The sequence below is a fragment of the Mytilus trossulus genome, chromosome 13, assembly GCF_036588685.1.
Source record: "Mytilus trossulus isolate FHL-02 chromosome 13, PNRI_Mtr1.1.1.hap1, whole genome shotgun sequence".
NCBI lineage: Eukaryota > Metazoa > Mollusca > Bivalvia > Mytilida > Mytilidae > Mytilus > Mytilus trossulus.
Window position 1 is genome coordinate 14,280,629 of NC_086385.1, and position 15,691 is coordinate 14,296,319.

Consider the following 15,691-nt stretch of genomic DNA (forward strand, 5'->3'; position numbering starts at 1 on the left):
ACAAACAAAATCAACTCAACAAAACCAAGATGGCGGCCTCCATTCGGCGCCCTTTGCTACCTGTTCCTGACCCACGGCACAAAATATTTAAACGCTCACCAATCGCTTTTACAAATGTTTTACATTGTCATGCCTTTTATAGCTGAATGTGCGGTATGAGCTTTTCATATTATTGAAGGCCGTACGGTGACCTATAGTTGTTAATGTCTGTGTCATTTTGGTCTCTTGTGGACAGTTGTATCATTTGCAATCATACCACATCTTCTTTTTTATATGATAAAGCGGCAAAAGCAAAAAGTAATCAAAATACCAACAATAATAGAAAATTAAATACCAACCCAGAGCAAGAAAGTCTCAGTGTTAGGCAATAACAAGCCAACTGTTCAATAGTAACTACCAACATCATTCGCAGTTACATAAAGTTTCGTAAATTGGTTTGTTTAAGAAATAATTCATGGGGGCTTGAATATATCGTGATTTTACCACGGGTTGGCCCTTTATGACAAATATTTTACCCTGAGCGATAGCGAGGGGTAAAATATCGGCATAAAGGGACAACCCGTGGTAAAATCTAGATATATTCAAGCCCCCATGAATTATTTCGATTCTAATAGGACAAATACGGCAATTCTTTTGGATAGAAGCGCTCTAGGTAGAGGCTGATATTTGCCGTTCCCATAAATAAACGCACCATTCAATTGGCGTAAAAGAACGGAACAAACTGAGTTAGTGACATGCTAAACTATTTACAATTATGTTTTTAGATAGTTTTGGGTGAATTTAATGATAATTTACTTATAAGTCTTATATATTATTTTAAAAATTGGCTTATATCACATTTTAGCATCGTTTGTTTACGTTTTCTAGTTGTGAAGATTTTCGGTTTCAAAAACGTGTTTTTTCCCGTAAAATGCTTATATTCTGACGTCGTTGTTCTATGACGTCGGATAGTTCCTTCATTAAAATACATATGACGTGGGAGTACAATAGGAACAGCCCTATCAATATATTCATATTTTACCACGGGTGTGTACTCAAAGCGTTCGAGGGACGTCATGTTAGAATATAAATTAGGTCGTGTCTTTTGTTAAATTTGGAGTTGCTGTTTGTTGCTGTATATCATATTTGTCAAATTTGTTTTTGTTCATTGTTTTATACAATCACCAGGCTGTCTGTTTTCTCGTTTGAATTGTTTAACATTTGTCATTTCGAAGCTTTTTCTGTCCGACTATGCGGTATATGGGAGATGCTCATTGTTGAAGATCGTACGGTTATCTATTATAGGTGTTAACTTCTATGTCATTTGGTCTCTGGTGGAGAGTTTTTTCATTGGCAATCATACCACACTTTCTTACTTATATATATGTGAGAGAGAGAAAAAACGACATTACATGAATTGCAATGATTTTTGAAGGTCGTACAGTAACCTTTAGTTCACTAACTTCTATGTTCTTCGGTCTCTGATGGAGAATCGTATCATTGGCACTCCTACCGCATCTTCTCATGTTTATATCATAAACAACATTGATAGATTATAAAACATTCTACAGTAAACTGCAGTGCATGGCTAGAGGTATAGGGGAAGGGTTGAGATATCAAAATACTTTTTCCATCCCCACCGCATTTTTTCGCCTGTACCAATTCAGGACCCTCTGGCCTTTGTTAGTTTTGTATGATATTTAGTTTTAGTTCATTTATATTTCAGAGTTTAGTATGACGTCCATTATCACTGAACTAGTACACATGTTTGTTTGTTAAGGGGCCTGCTGAATCACGACTCTGGATACGGTCACTTTTCGCTGTGTTGAAGACATATTGGTGGCCTTCGTTTTTTTTGGTTTTTTTATTTGCTCTTTGGTCGGGTTGTTGAGACATTCCCCATTTCCATGCTAAATTTTATTTCTTAACTTCTTTGTCCTTCGGTATCTGATGGTCGTATCATTGACAATCATACCACATCTTCTTATTTCTATATCATGAACAATGATGAAGGAAATTCGAAAAAAAAAGATAAAATTTTATTTTAAATTTAAAAGTCTAAACATTCTACAGCTAGGCATGTATACACAATAATTTCAAAATGGTCCATCTACCGTAACTCCTACACTCCAAATTGCATATTAAAAAAATTCTCATATACATTTAATTAGAATTTTAGTAAAGTAAACTAAGTAGTTCATTTTCTCTGCATTGGTTCCTTCTTTGTTTCGTCTGCTTTAATGTATCTGTAAACATGAACCGTGGCATTTCCTCCTCCGATCCAAAGAAATCCATCTTCATCTATAGCTATGGATGTTGGTCCAAACATTCCATCTGCATCTGTCAGTAGTAGTCGAAGAAATCGTCCAGAATGGTCCAATAGATGTACAGAATTACTGTTATAGTCCGCAACGAGAACGTGCCCAAATCGGTCACATGCTATTCCTCTGGGATCAAAAGGGCTCATTTCAGTTTCAGGGTCTGGTATAGCTCTTGCAATCGGTGTTCCTTTTGATGACCTGCCTGATCGAGCAGATATAATTGGCTCTTCGAAATCGTCATCGGAACCCCTCGCGGATATAACTTCTTCGTTACCATTGTTTCTAGAAACACGCAGTTGCGATCTACCTGTGTTTTGTGCTGATTCCCTTCCCAGATCGTCTGTTGACTTTTGTCCATAATAGATGGAGTTTATTTTCCCGCTCTTTTCAAATATGGTGACACTGTGACGAAGATTATCGGACACGCATATGTCACCGTAGTGATTCATAGCTACTCTAATTGGATAAACGAACAAATCACCTGATTCGCCGTAATTGATTGCGTCAGCTGTATCCGGGTTTATCTGTCTCACTATGTTGACATGCGCAGGAGAGTACTCGAAATATGTCTTCGATTTCGGTAAACAAACAAGTAAACTTCCTGTCGTAGTTATTGCAAGACCTCGTGGAAATCCATCAAAAACAATAGATTCCACTATTTCCATTTCTTGATTAATTTTCCGAATGCATTTTTCGGCTCGGCACGAGACGTATAATAGCTCGTTCTTGTCACGTGCAATGAAATCTATATCGGAACTTATAAAACATGACTTAATTGTTACACCGGTTCTGTTAATCAGCCTTATCTCTGAGGTCCAGCCAATGGTGACCCAAGCTTCTCCATTAGAAGTCGGGCAAATACAATTAACAACATCGTCACCGTCTGATAGGCGGAATGATATTACTTCCTCAGTCCGAATATAGTCCGGTGATTGTACTCTACTATTTAACATGCCAAATAGTCCCTCCAAGTCTTCGTCAACGACGACACTCGGAATATAATCAATCTCCAGTCTATTTGGTTTGATGAATGTCACAGACGGGTTAATTATTCTCTGCATACGGGCATTTAACTTGCCAGTAGCTTGGACTATCTCAACATCTGATCCACATTCAACTATTTGATTTGCCGCCCGAATCCGCGCTTTGCAGGATGTAATGGCATTTTCAAGTTCTCGGGTCCTTGATTCGATGTAATGTTGTTCGGAATAGGTTTCCTCTTCGACGAAGTAAGACAACCGAACCGACATTTCATCGATGTGTTTATGAAGCCTCTGCGTCTGCGTTACAAGATTTGCCAAAACCTGACCTTTCATAATGGCAATGTTTTTGCTATAATTTTTGTAATCATTATACTGATTATGGAGTGCTGTCGCTGTGTGTTCTGCGTCTTTCAGAGTATTTTTCAAAACTTGCCTCGTTTTCGTAGCACTGTCGGCTAAATCTTCCGTTAGATGATTTTCGTGCACTGTCAGACGACATTTCAAGCATATAGATTGCTGGCACTGAATGCAGAAAAATGTAATTTCTTCTGATTGGTGTTTTGTACAGAAAGCTTTTGACGTTAGATACACGCGTCCTTCAGGGTCTGTCATATTTGCAAGATGATGACTTCTCGTTGATTTGATTTTAAGATGATTTTTACTGCATCCTTGACACATGTTTTGTGCGCATTCAACGCATCTGTTCACTGCTGGATCTTTTGTCTCGCAAATATCACAGTCTGGTCTTTGAAAAACAGCAGAAACAGCTCGCGTGGCTGCCACGTGGATATTTGTGTCAAATCCGTTGGCGCCTTTTTCTGGAATATCTATAGATTCCGTACACAATGGGCAAGGGAACGTGTGTCCTGTTCGTTTGGCATCCATGTAGACCGCTATACAATCCTTGCAGAAACTATCAAAACATGGTAACATTCTTGGTTCCCGAAAGGTTTTTAGACATAACCCACATCTTTCGAGATGATCAATCGGATATTTAAAATCCTGAGGGCTGGTAGCCATTTTGATTGATTGTTACTAGTATTTGATTAACGTCCAGTGGTCATTTCGATGTATTCCCTTATGGCGATCACACGTTGAATGTCTCACACCTAATAAAACATGATTGTCTTTTTTAAAACACGTTTTTACATTTTCACTTATGACTAGAATGAATTTTAAAAATGACTTTCATATATCAGATTTCATATTATATCTTTTTAACGTATATTTAAAACAAAATAAAAGAAATTAATAAGCCTTAATGCGTGCAATTTTTAACAAAGGACCTGAAGTTTGGCGATACAAATGTTTAAGTGCATTGTGAATCAGTTACTTAAGATATATAGATCCGACATATATTCTTTATATGTTTAATGATCATTCTATAGTTTTAAAGACGTCTTTGTACGCGAGCATTTTAAGCAATTTTAGAACTTTTTGATTTTTTAACCTCGGAAATGAAAATTACCCTTTCGAGGCACTTTCTGTCACAGAATTATACAGTGTAACTTGCAAAACCGAACTCTTCGGGACTTTTTTTTTTTTTTTTTTTAACTTTTTTACATGAAAAACCAACTGCCTAATTCATACAATTAGTAAAGACAGCAACTTCTTTTTGTGTAAGTGGTGTTAAACTCCCTCTAATCTAAAACATTGGTGTGTCTTGGAAAAACTATAAATTGACTCGTATAGAAATGGCGGGACTCATTAGCTACACAAAGCATAAACAGGATTACACTGACAGCAATACATGTATGTTCAATACACTTCAGCGGTTAGCAAAAAATATGCATTATTACACTGTGATATTGCTTACTGTTCAGTCACTTAAATGCATTAAAATACACCTCAGGGGTAGGAAGAGTTAAACAAATACCATGAACTGTAAACGGGTAAGGTTAAAGTTGTCTGTATAATTCGATACAAACATGGGATGCTTTATTCATTATTAATCACAAGCTTAGCAAAATATTGTCAATTTCAAGTTTTTTTTTAAAATCATCGTTTCAACCATTTGAACGACAAAATGCATAAGAATATTTTCGGTTTACAGCTAAATTCCTAATGCATGTAAAGCAAAACTTTGGTTAGCTTGCTTGCTTTGCTTGAATATTGTACAATAATTGTAGCTGGTATAACGTTTAATCAAACTTACATAACATCAGGAGCCTGTAATTCAGTGGTTGTCGTTTGCTTATGTGTTACATATTTGTTTTTCGTTCATTTTTTTACATAATAAGTCCGTTAGTTTTCTCGTTTGAATTGTTTTACATTGTCTTATCGGGGACTTTTTATAGCTGACTATATGCGGTATGGGCTATGTTCATTGTTGAAGGCCGTACGGTGACCTATAATTGTTGATGTTTGTGTCATTTTGGTCTTTTGTGGATAGTTGTCTCATTGGCAATCATACCACATCTTCTTTTTTATATATACATGTTAAATTATGCTTATATATATTGTTTGAAGATGTCAATGTTTACTACAAAGCTTGAATTAACGTTTATACAAACAGAGCAAGCAAGCCTACTGGAGTTTTTCTCTACAAGCAGTAGAAAATTAGCTGTAACAGATTTTACTATATAATTATAAAGTAGATTAGAACATGACAAGCGGTTTACACTTTTAAAAGAATTCGAAAGATCTGATAACACACTCTTAGTACTAGTTACTTTAGCGCTCGATTTATTTTGAATACGCATGCTCAATTTACAATCATCTGAATGGTGTGTATTGAGACGACAACCTACACTTTAAAATCATTTAAAGTTTCTTTTCACATTCAAAATAATTTAAATAGTTGCTTTAGTAAAGAAAATGATATGTCGACATGTAATATGATAATCAGATTTTCTTTATGAATAAAAGAAAGATTTAGGGATAAATGATATTGATACTGTAATATAACTGTTTGATAAAGGTTAACATTTTTGTTTCAGTCATTATATATAATTTATGTTTATTGGAGTGAATAATTTAACTGAAACGATGTCTTAAACGAATTTTCAATGAATAAAATTAATTTCTGATTTTCAATTGTTTAATATAATTTACTGACTTCTCTTGCTTATTAAAAATTGTGAATGAGTCTTGTTAAATTGAGATTTTTTTTTATCGAGACACCGGGGCAATATTTCCAAATTACTCATATTAAAAATTAACGATAAAAAAAAATATAGATCTGTCAGACTAAATCACTGTCTGAAAAATAAGCGACATGAGACACCCAACAACAAATACATTTTTTTTGGTTGTACAAAAGACGTCTAGAGAGCAACATACAGTCTCACAAAATCCTGATATTTGACAAACTGGTTCATTTTTGTAACTGAAGGCAAACCTTATTTTCTTTAGATCTACAGACACAGCAACCGGATAAAACTTTCCACATGTATTTTTAAGCAATATGTGTATATATTTATTTAAAAAATCATCCCTAGAGTGACATACATGTACTAGCCATCAGTAAAATAAGATGCAAATAGGTTAAAGATATCAACTTTCAATAAAATATCAATCGTGAAAGGTAAATAGCCATCACAATGATAAGAAAAAGCACGCTTATAAAGAAGAAACACAAGACAGAAAACTTGAATTATTACAACTGATACGCTATTAAAAACTTGGTTGTGCACCAGAGGGGCAACCAGGTCCTGTGGCTTAAAGTGCACCAGTCGTGTTGCTTATGGCGAGTGTTTCATATTAAATCATTAAATAAAAAAACCATCTAAATATAGTGCAGACAGTGAATTTGTTTATCATGGTAACCGTAGATTTGGTTTACAATTACTTCTTTTTTATTGGTCTCGAATTGGTCTGTGGTGTATCATTGGCACATATCACATCTTTTTTCTCTATGTCAATATCCTACTGGCAATCGTTTGTTCGCCCCTAATATGACGTCTAATTTACAATAATGTCTCGTAGAACATCTGACATTTCTTATCAATAACGGACATACATAAAGTTTAACTTTAACTATCGTGATATGTCTTGTCATTTTCTTACATGCATTTACCTTTTAACGGTATTTTTAAAAGCAGATTCTTAGTTATCATAATTATTTTATGCAATATCAATATCGACTATTTATAGTTTAAAGACAGTCTTTTTTGCCTTTAATTATGACCACTATGTGCCTCCGAAACTTAGGTCCTAGTTCGAATTTCAGTTTGTGTGTTTTATAAACTATAAATTCACATAAAAATCCATACATCTGATATTAATTACTCCATTTTTAAAGCATTTAAAAAGTGAATCAAATTAGACTTACACAAATGATTAGGTTCATTAATGTTAGCATTGTTTTTAAACTCTGCCGACATGATTATTGTTCCGTTAAATAAATGTCAAATCTGAACCATTGGTAACAAGCGATATTAGTTTCTTGTTTCATAACGACCGAGGAGATAGAAAGTGGTTAATATTTAAGAAACATGCACTGATCAAAGGGAGAATTAATCGATAAGAGATGGAAAGCCGAGAGCCAAGTTCACTAGGGCCTATGATCCAGCCTGACGCGTGCGGAATCTGCTTGGGGGATTACACTCGTCCGAAAATTCTGCCATGTTTCCATACGTTCTGTTTCAAATGCTTGGAGTCCTACGTTGATAAGACAGGGAGGCTCGGTCGGTTTAGTTGTCCACTATGCCTCGGAGATACATTAATACCAAAAGGTGGGGTGGCAAGATTCCAGACAAACTTCTATGTTAAGGCCGACAAGCTGAGATCTACCTATATGCCGAATGTCCGTTGTGACGTCTGCGAACGACATGATGTTGCCGATAGCCGATGTTTAGAGTGCGACCAGAACATGTGCCCAAATTGCTGTAAGACACACTTGAAGATGACTGCTTCACGCGATCATCATCTCATTGGCCTGTTTGCCCGAGACTCGACACCAAACCTTCGCCACCGCGTTCTAACCAGAATATACTGTGACAAACATCCTGGGGACGAGCTTACATTCTTCTGCAGAAAATGTGATATGACCATTTGTCTACGATGTAAAGTTACGTCCCACGAGAATCACGTTAGTGATGATCTTCAGGAAGTAGCAAGAGTAACACGTGAGCACCTGAATGCAAAACTAGAGGGCGCGAAACTTCACCTTCCGCTTTTTCATGAGCAGCTGAATGATGCGAATCGTTACGAAGAGAACATGGTACAAACAAAAGATAAACTTGTTAAAACTATCAATCAAAGAGCCACTAAATTACACGATAAGGTTGACAAGTTAGCAGCAACATTGATACACGATGTTGATTCGGAATACAATGTAGAAACGGCACGCATCGATAGCCACAGAAAGAAAATAACCCAAGCGTCGAAAGCACTTGCAGGGCAGATACACGCGGCGAATCAAGCAGTCATGTACGGCGCAGATGCAGAAATAGCTAGGAACAAAGATTTACTGGTCCAACAAATGGAAAACATAACAACAACTGCTGAAAGGCTTCAACTACCTAAACTGACTCTAGAACTTAGTCCTAGCATAACTCTAGAAGGGAAGATAGAAGAGTCATTCGGCAGCTTGTCAACAAGACGTCCGCCTGCTGTAGATATTAAGGTAAGTATTTGCTCAAATTAAAGTAATCAAATCTGCCCTACTAGAGGCAAATTTAGTATATATGTTTTCTTTTTTAGACATGTCGTTGTCAGTTTATTTTCGACATGAATTTGAATGTGCTTTTGACCAGTATCTATTGCATAGCTTTTAATTTTACCTTCATCAATCGAATTTTCATTTCTTGAGTTTCGCATAGGTCAAGATTTACTTTCATGAGTAGTATTTTTTCATTATTTTTCAAAATGACCCCTGGCACTTTCTACCTTGTGTTTTGCCTTTTGTTTGACTGATAAAGTGAACAAATAAGGGACCTTATTACCTGAACCATGAACGTACAAGCAACTTTAAAATAGGGAGAGACTAAACAATGTAAGTCCTTTCCTATCAGACAAAAACAAACTTGGCTATGTAAAACTAATAGAACCATGTCCTTTAGCTTCTACAGTTAACTTGTTCTTTATTTTAGCTTTTTATTTTTTAATCGAGCGTCATTAGCGAGTCTTTTGTAGACGAAACGACGCATGGCGTAAGATATTTGATGACTGGTTCCTATGATGAAATTATTTACCCCTATCATTTATTAACGTTTGTCTTGACAGACTTCTGATATTATACATCTATCGCGAACCAAACTATGTTTGTAGATAGAAACGGGTCGAAACAACACACTATGAATATTTTCTATAATTTTAAAGAAGGGGGTCATTAATACGTAAATGACATTTTATTTTATCAAAACTGACAGTTTTTGTCAGAAGAAATGAAGGGGACGAAGTTCGTTTGTGAAATATATCCAATATCTATTTTTTACTATTTTTTTCCATGCCGTTTTGCCATTTTGTAGAGAAACCTTAAGATATCTAATAAAACATGGACTTAGAGTTCCATATGTCACTGACAGTTGCAGCACTTCATTTGTTTTAGATTTTTCTGACATGGAGTATGACGCTATCAAGTAACTGTATTTAAATGTATAGCTATATTTATAAATGTCATATAGATGTCATTATTTTGTGGACTGCATAGGTTTTTTTTCTTTTAACTTAATAATTCTTATTTCATATTTATACTTCAGATTCAAGAAATGGCTGTCTTTCAAGTAGACGACACATTCAAAGTAGTCAGCTCCATATGTCCAGTGGGCGATGGAGAAGCATGGGTAACTTCCGGCTGGAAACCGGAAATACACTTATTCAATGTCTACGGTACAAGATTGAGAACACAATCCGTCGGCAGAAACATCGACTCAATCATTCAAGATAAGTCGAAATCTTTGATCGTAACGTGTAGCGACCAACGTCAAATTCTCCGTAGTCATGGAAACATCGACTTTTCAATCATAGCAACTCTTGGACAACACCCACGAGGAATCGCGTTAACTGAGGACAACGAGCTACTCGTCTGCACTGGTCAGTCGCTAGCTTTTCAAGATTATAAAGATGGTCACAAGAATAAAGTTCTCCGTTATTCTGTTGATGGGAGAATGACTGGAGAGTTCGGAGATGAAGATCAATGGAAATTCATGTATCCTCTTAGAATAGCTGTCAATATGACTGGAGATATCTGTATAGCTGATTGTCAACGAAGATGCGTAACTATACATCGAAGAGATGGAACACTGAAAGCGAAGTACACTGGCTCAGAAACATCCGGTCTGAAAAATAGCTTTGAACCACGTGGTCTCGCATGCGATTCTAGAGGATTTATCTTCGTCACCGACAATGCAAATGATGCTATACATCTTTTAGATCACTCTGGTAAATTCATCCGCCTTATTCTTACATCTAATGACGAGGTATACGGTCCGTATGCAACTGCAATCGATTCTAAAGGATTTTTATGGGTGGGGGCACGTGACGCAACTGTAAAAGTTTTCAAAGTGACTTATATATAACGGACAAAAGTAGATCGGAAATACCGCTTACTGATGACAACAAAGAACGTTTGGTTTTTTTTACCGGACATTATCGATTCGATCTATATTTGTAAATAAATCTGTTCGTTTGTTATAAAAGAGAGAAAACAATGTGAAAAACAAGCGAACTTTGTGATTATTTTAAAACAATATTTATTCATACACATCTTTATTTGCTAGTTCAGTGTCTAATTTGCATATTGACATTTTTCATTATAACTGTATTCTTCTTTTTTTAAGGTAAAGGGTTGTATATGCTCAATAAATTATTAATTGAAAAGGACTTGCCCGAGATAACTTGCTTTATATATAAATAAAAAAAGATATTTGTGGTATGATTATCAAAAGAGTCAAGTTCTCATACAACTCTTTACAAGAGACCAAATGACACAGAAATTAACAGCTATTATAAGTCACAGTACTGCCGTCAAAAAAATATCAAAGCCCATACCTCTAAACTGTGTTCATGTTGTGTATTAGTTTAAATTGACCTGGGAACTAGTTTGCAGTAGCTTCGAGTACTCTTATTTCATGAATTCCGGTGATTTATTTTTATTGTTTTTTCACATGTTGGTTGTGCACCGTATCGAGTTCTTCAGAAAAGTTACATATGTTAATTTTGTCTTTAAAAGTGGGTACTTGATTTATTTTTTCTTCTTTTTTGACACTTGAATACAACATATGAAAAATCCAATCTTTCCAACCCTTCTCTACCGCCAATTTCAATGCAAGCAAATGACCAGTCCCTAATTGTTTTGAAAGTTTAAAGAGAGACGGAAAGAGTTTTATTCTGAATTCGCAAAAAAAAACATAAACTGTTCTGTCCCAGATCCTGCTTTATCCCGGAATTCGAATAGGTGTTAATGCAGTATTCCTTTTGCCTTTTTCCCTTATTGTTGTTTGCATTTAATCAGGATGAATACTGATCTTGAACAGGCAATTTTACTCTTTTAAGCACACTTCATTGAAACCTGGTATCCTCCTGATATTTCGTCAAAAGAATGACCCAAAGGGTCACTTTGATCTTCTTCTGACCGGTGGTAAAACCCTTGCCAAGACATGCTGTTTAAATGTGCGGGATGCACAAGTACACAGCCACGTTCTGTCAGAATGGCGGAGTTAGATCCGATACATCGTGTAAAGATAGAGCCACGCTCTCTGAAAGTTATAAGAATCACTACAACAACTCTTTGATTGGTCCGTGGTTAGTCTATTACAAGACTTAATTCCTGTCCATTCATTTTCCTGTGGCTGTTAAAAACTCCAAACGGCATTATTCTCGTCATCAAAAAAAATTGCTACTGGAATAAGGCAACCAACAAATAATCATTTCAAAATCTGTCACTCTGGGGGAAAGACATACACAACATAGAAATACATATTATCCCAGTGACTCCAATTACAGATTAATTTCTCCACTTTAAGAACACGATTAATATACTATGAAAATAAATAAAGATTGCACAAACGAGGAGAGTTGTCTCATTGGCACTCACACCACATCTTCCTATATCTATATCATGGACTAAAATGAATTATTGTTAAGTACTGCAGGGCGGAATTTGTCTGATTTTCAGACAAAAAGCGTTGCTCAGACGGAAGAGGTAGATAGTTCAGACTATTCCGCATATAAACTTTTACAAGACTTAGCTATAATACCTTTTGTTGCATTTGTTGGCCTAGAAAAGAATTAAGACAGGATGCAAATGAATATATATACAGGAAACCGTAACACTAATGTATAAACATCAAACTATTATTCTTGCGCGTTGAAAATGAAGCGCTGCTCAGAACTGGTGTGGAGGAATATTTAGGTACCATACGATTTTCCTAACCCCAAGCCCTCCCACTCCTCAGTGGAAATAAAATTATGGTCCTCTTTACTTCATTTAATTCTTAAGTTTAAAGAAAGACAATCCAATTATATACCACTAGTCAATTTTAATTAACACACTCTAAGGAACACTTATCGCATTCCATTCTTTTTCTTTCGACAAATGCTTATAAATATTAATATATTCATAACGAAAATAGTGTTGAACGTGGACAACATAAAGAGAAAGGACAGTTCAAAGCAACATTTAAAACAGAATCATTGAAAAAAACATCACGGCTTTTTTTATTCTGTAAGAAGGTACATTTTTGTAAGTATATGCTTTCCCCAATAGATGTTTCGTAAGTCGGATTCAAAGCAGGTAGATCATTTCAGGACTAGATCTAAGATAAGATGCATATTTGTCTCTGAACTTCCAACATGTGGAATACAATGACAGTAATACAATGGCTACATTTTAATACTGCGGTGATGTGGTGATAGAGTAATAGAGCTGTGAATTTGTTTTTTTTTCGGAAAACGTAGATATGTCCTACAATGAGACATGATGAGATCGATATAACTTTTGTCTTTTAATATATAAAAGATGTCCTAATCTAAGGTGTTCATTTATCACTATTTACTCTCCCCACGATATAAAGTACTATGCACATGCAAATTACCTGAGTGTTTCGTAACTTCTAATGAGTTTTTTTTTCTCCTAAATTATAAAAATTTGTAAGGGTTCCGCGGAACCCAGTGTCTCGCCTACTTTTGCTGTAAATCGCAGGCTCAACAAAAATGAGGCAAAAAATCAATAAAAATATTCCTCTTGATACTATCCTATGATTGTAAGAAGGTTCTGTCCAAGTTTGGTAAAAATCTAGGACAGTTAATGAAACTAATAAATGTGTTGAAAACTTTAACTGCAGACTGTATGTAATGTTAACTGGAAGAAAATCTAAGTTAATTTAAAAGTAAAATACAGAAAAAATGGAGTTATCTTTATACAAAATTTACTAACTTATGATCACAAATAAGCTTCTGTCCAAGTTTGGTACAAACCAAGGATAATTTAAGAAAGTTATTAAAATTCTAAAAACTTTAACCACAGAGTGAATGTAATGTTTCCCCGCAGAAAAAAACTAAGTCCATTTAAAAGTAAAATACGGAAAAAATGGATTTATTTTTTTATAAAATTTGCTTCTGGATACTATCTTATGATCATAAACAAGCATCTGGTCAAGTTTGGTACAAACCAAGGATAGCTTAAGAAAGTTATTAAAATTTAAAAAACTTTAACCCCAGAGTGAATGTAATGTTTCCCAGCAGAAAAGTCCATTTAAAAGTAAAATACGGAAAAAATAAAATTTTATTTTTACAAAATTTACTTCTGAATACTATCTTATGATCATAAACAAGCTTCTGTCCAAGTTTGGTAGAAATCCAGTATAGTTTAAGAAAGTTATTAAAATTTCAAAAACTTTAACCACAGAGTGAATATTTGTGGACGCCGCCGACGACGACGACGACGGAATGTAGGATCGCTTAGTCTCGCTTTTTCGACTAAAGTCGAAGGCTCGACAAAAATGAGTATGTGGTATCGTATATACATGCTTTCTTTTATTATTTGTTATCGACTTTGAAACAGTAACAGTGAGTATTCTGAGATATGTTCTAAGTGTCCCTTTCATGTCGGGAGATACAAGTTCCCGACCACGTCCAATCTGTGTTTTTGTTAGATGAACTTCTATTTGTAACCATCTGATGAGTTAAGCTTTTTTCAACTGATTTTCATAGTTCGTTCTTATGTTGTATTCTTATGTACACCACTGTCCAAGGTTATGGCATTGTTGGGATCCTGCTAACAGGTGTAACCCCGCAAAATCTTTATGTATGTGCCTGTCCCAAGTCAGGAGCCTGTAATTCAATGGTTCTCGTTTGTTGCTGTGTTACACATTTCTGTTTCGTTAAAAAATAAATGTACATGAATAAGGCCGTTAATTTTCTCGTTTGAATTGTTTTACATTTATGATTTTTGGGCCGTTTTCAGATGACTATGTGGTATGGGCGTTGATCATTGTTGAAGGCAGTACGATGACCTATAGCTGTTTATTTTTATCTTATTTGTTGTATGTCTCATCACTGATGCCCGAGGCCAAAATTTTTTATAAACAAAAAAAAATGTTTGGCTTTACAGACTAAAAAGACATAAAGTATACATGTAGGTAAATCCTAAATGTTTGCACCTGTCCTAAGTCAGTAATCTGATGTACAGTAGTTGTCGTTTGTTTATGTAATTTGTACGTGTTTCTCGTTTTTTGTTGGTTTTCCTGTTTGAATGGTTTTACACTAGTAATTTTGGGGCCCTTTATAGGTTTTTTTCGGTGTGAGCCAAAGCTCCGTGTTGAAGGCCGTACATTGACCTATAATGGTTTACTTTTATAAATTGTTATTTGGATGGAGAGTTGTCTCATTGGCACTCACACCACATCTTCCTATATCTATTGGCACGAAGATGATTTTATATTATCCAATGAAAATTCGATAACAGTAATTTGTTTGGTGTCTTATGATTTTTGGACCGTTTTCAGATGACTATGTGGTATGGGCGTTGCTCATTTATAGTTGTTACTACAGTATGATTATTATTTTGACGGATATATGTCTCTATTTAGACTGCTAACATTTATTATGTTGATTGTTGTAGATATAGATATCTAAGATAAAACCAACTTATTACAGTAGTACAACGTATGTTTTCTTGATAAATACTTTTTCACTACATTATAACAAATGGAAAATTTCAGAACTAGAACGCATCCATCTATGCTTTATTTTCCTCAATTTTTCAGTGGGAAGACTGGTTATATTGTTGTTCTATAAATGTAAAATATGTGAAAACAAACATTGTGATTATAAACTCATGCCATAGTATTACTTTAACGTTCGGACGAATGTGAAGAAAAACCTCCATCGGTATATAATGATGACTGAAAGAACCAGATTTCGTAATTTTGCCGTGACGTTATTACTGTATCTTCAACTTGGGTGCTTGAATATCCGTTTAACGTCTTCCAACTTTCTCCTGGAGCGTATATAGGTTTCATT

General features: G+C 35.2%; 2 protein-coding genes across 2 annotated transcripts; one reads left to right on the top strand and one right to left on the bottom strand.

Annotated features, from left to right (window-relative positions):
• Positions 1–2,073: 2,073 nt before the first annotated feature.
• LOC134695276 (tripartite motif-containing protein 2-like) lies at positions 2,074–4,426 on the bottom strand. Its single transcript, XM_063556496.1, has one exon. It carries the CDS (start codon positions 4,301–4,303, stop codon positions 2,177–2,179), a length of 2,127 nt encoding a protein of 708 aa, XP_063412566.1. The 5' UTR covers positions 4,304–4,426; the 3' UTR covers positions 2,074–2,176.
• A 3,225-nt stretch (positions 4,427–7,651) lies between these two features.
• LOC134695277 (E3 ubiquitin-protein ligase TRIM71-like) lies at positions 7,652–11,018 on the top strand. The gene is made up of 2 exons (XM_063556498.1): positions 7,652–8,852; positions 9,928–11,018. The coding sequence occupies exons 1-2, from the start codon at positions 7,755–7,757 to the stop codon at positions 10,744–10,746; spliced, it is 1,917 nt and encodes a 638-aa protein (XP_063412568.1). The 5' UTR covers positions 7,652–7,754; the 3' UTR covers positions 10,747–11,018.
• Positions 11,019–15,691: the final 4,673 nt, after the last annotated feature.

Excerpts from the sequence above, each read along its gene's own strand:
- LOC134695277 (XM_063556498.1), top strand. The coding sequence starts at position 7,755 with ATGGAAAGCCGAGAGCCAAGTTCACTAGGGCCTATGATCCAGCCTGAC. Across the intron at positions 8,853-9,927 it reads CGCCTGCTGTAGATATTAAG|ATTCAAGAAATGGCTGTCTT; the intron begins GTAAGTATTTGC and ends TTTATACTTCAG.
- LOC134695276 (XM_063556496.1), bottom strand. The coding sequence starts at position 4,303 with ATGGCTACCAGCCCTCAGGATTTTAAATATCCGATTGATCATCTCGAA.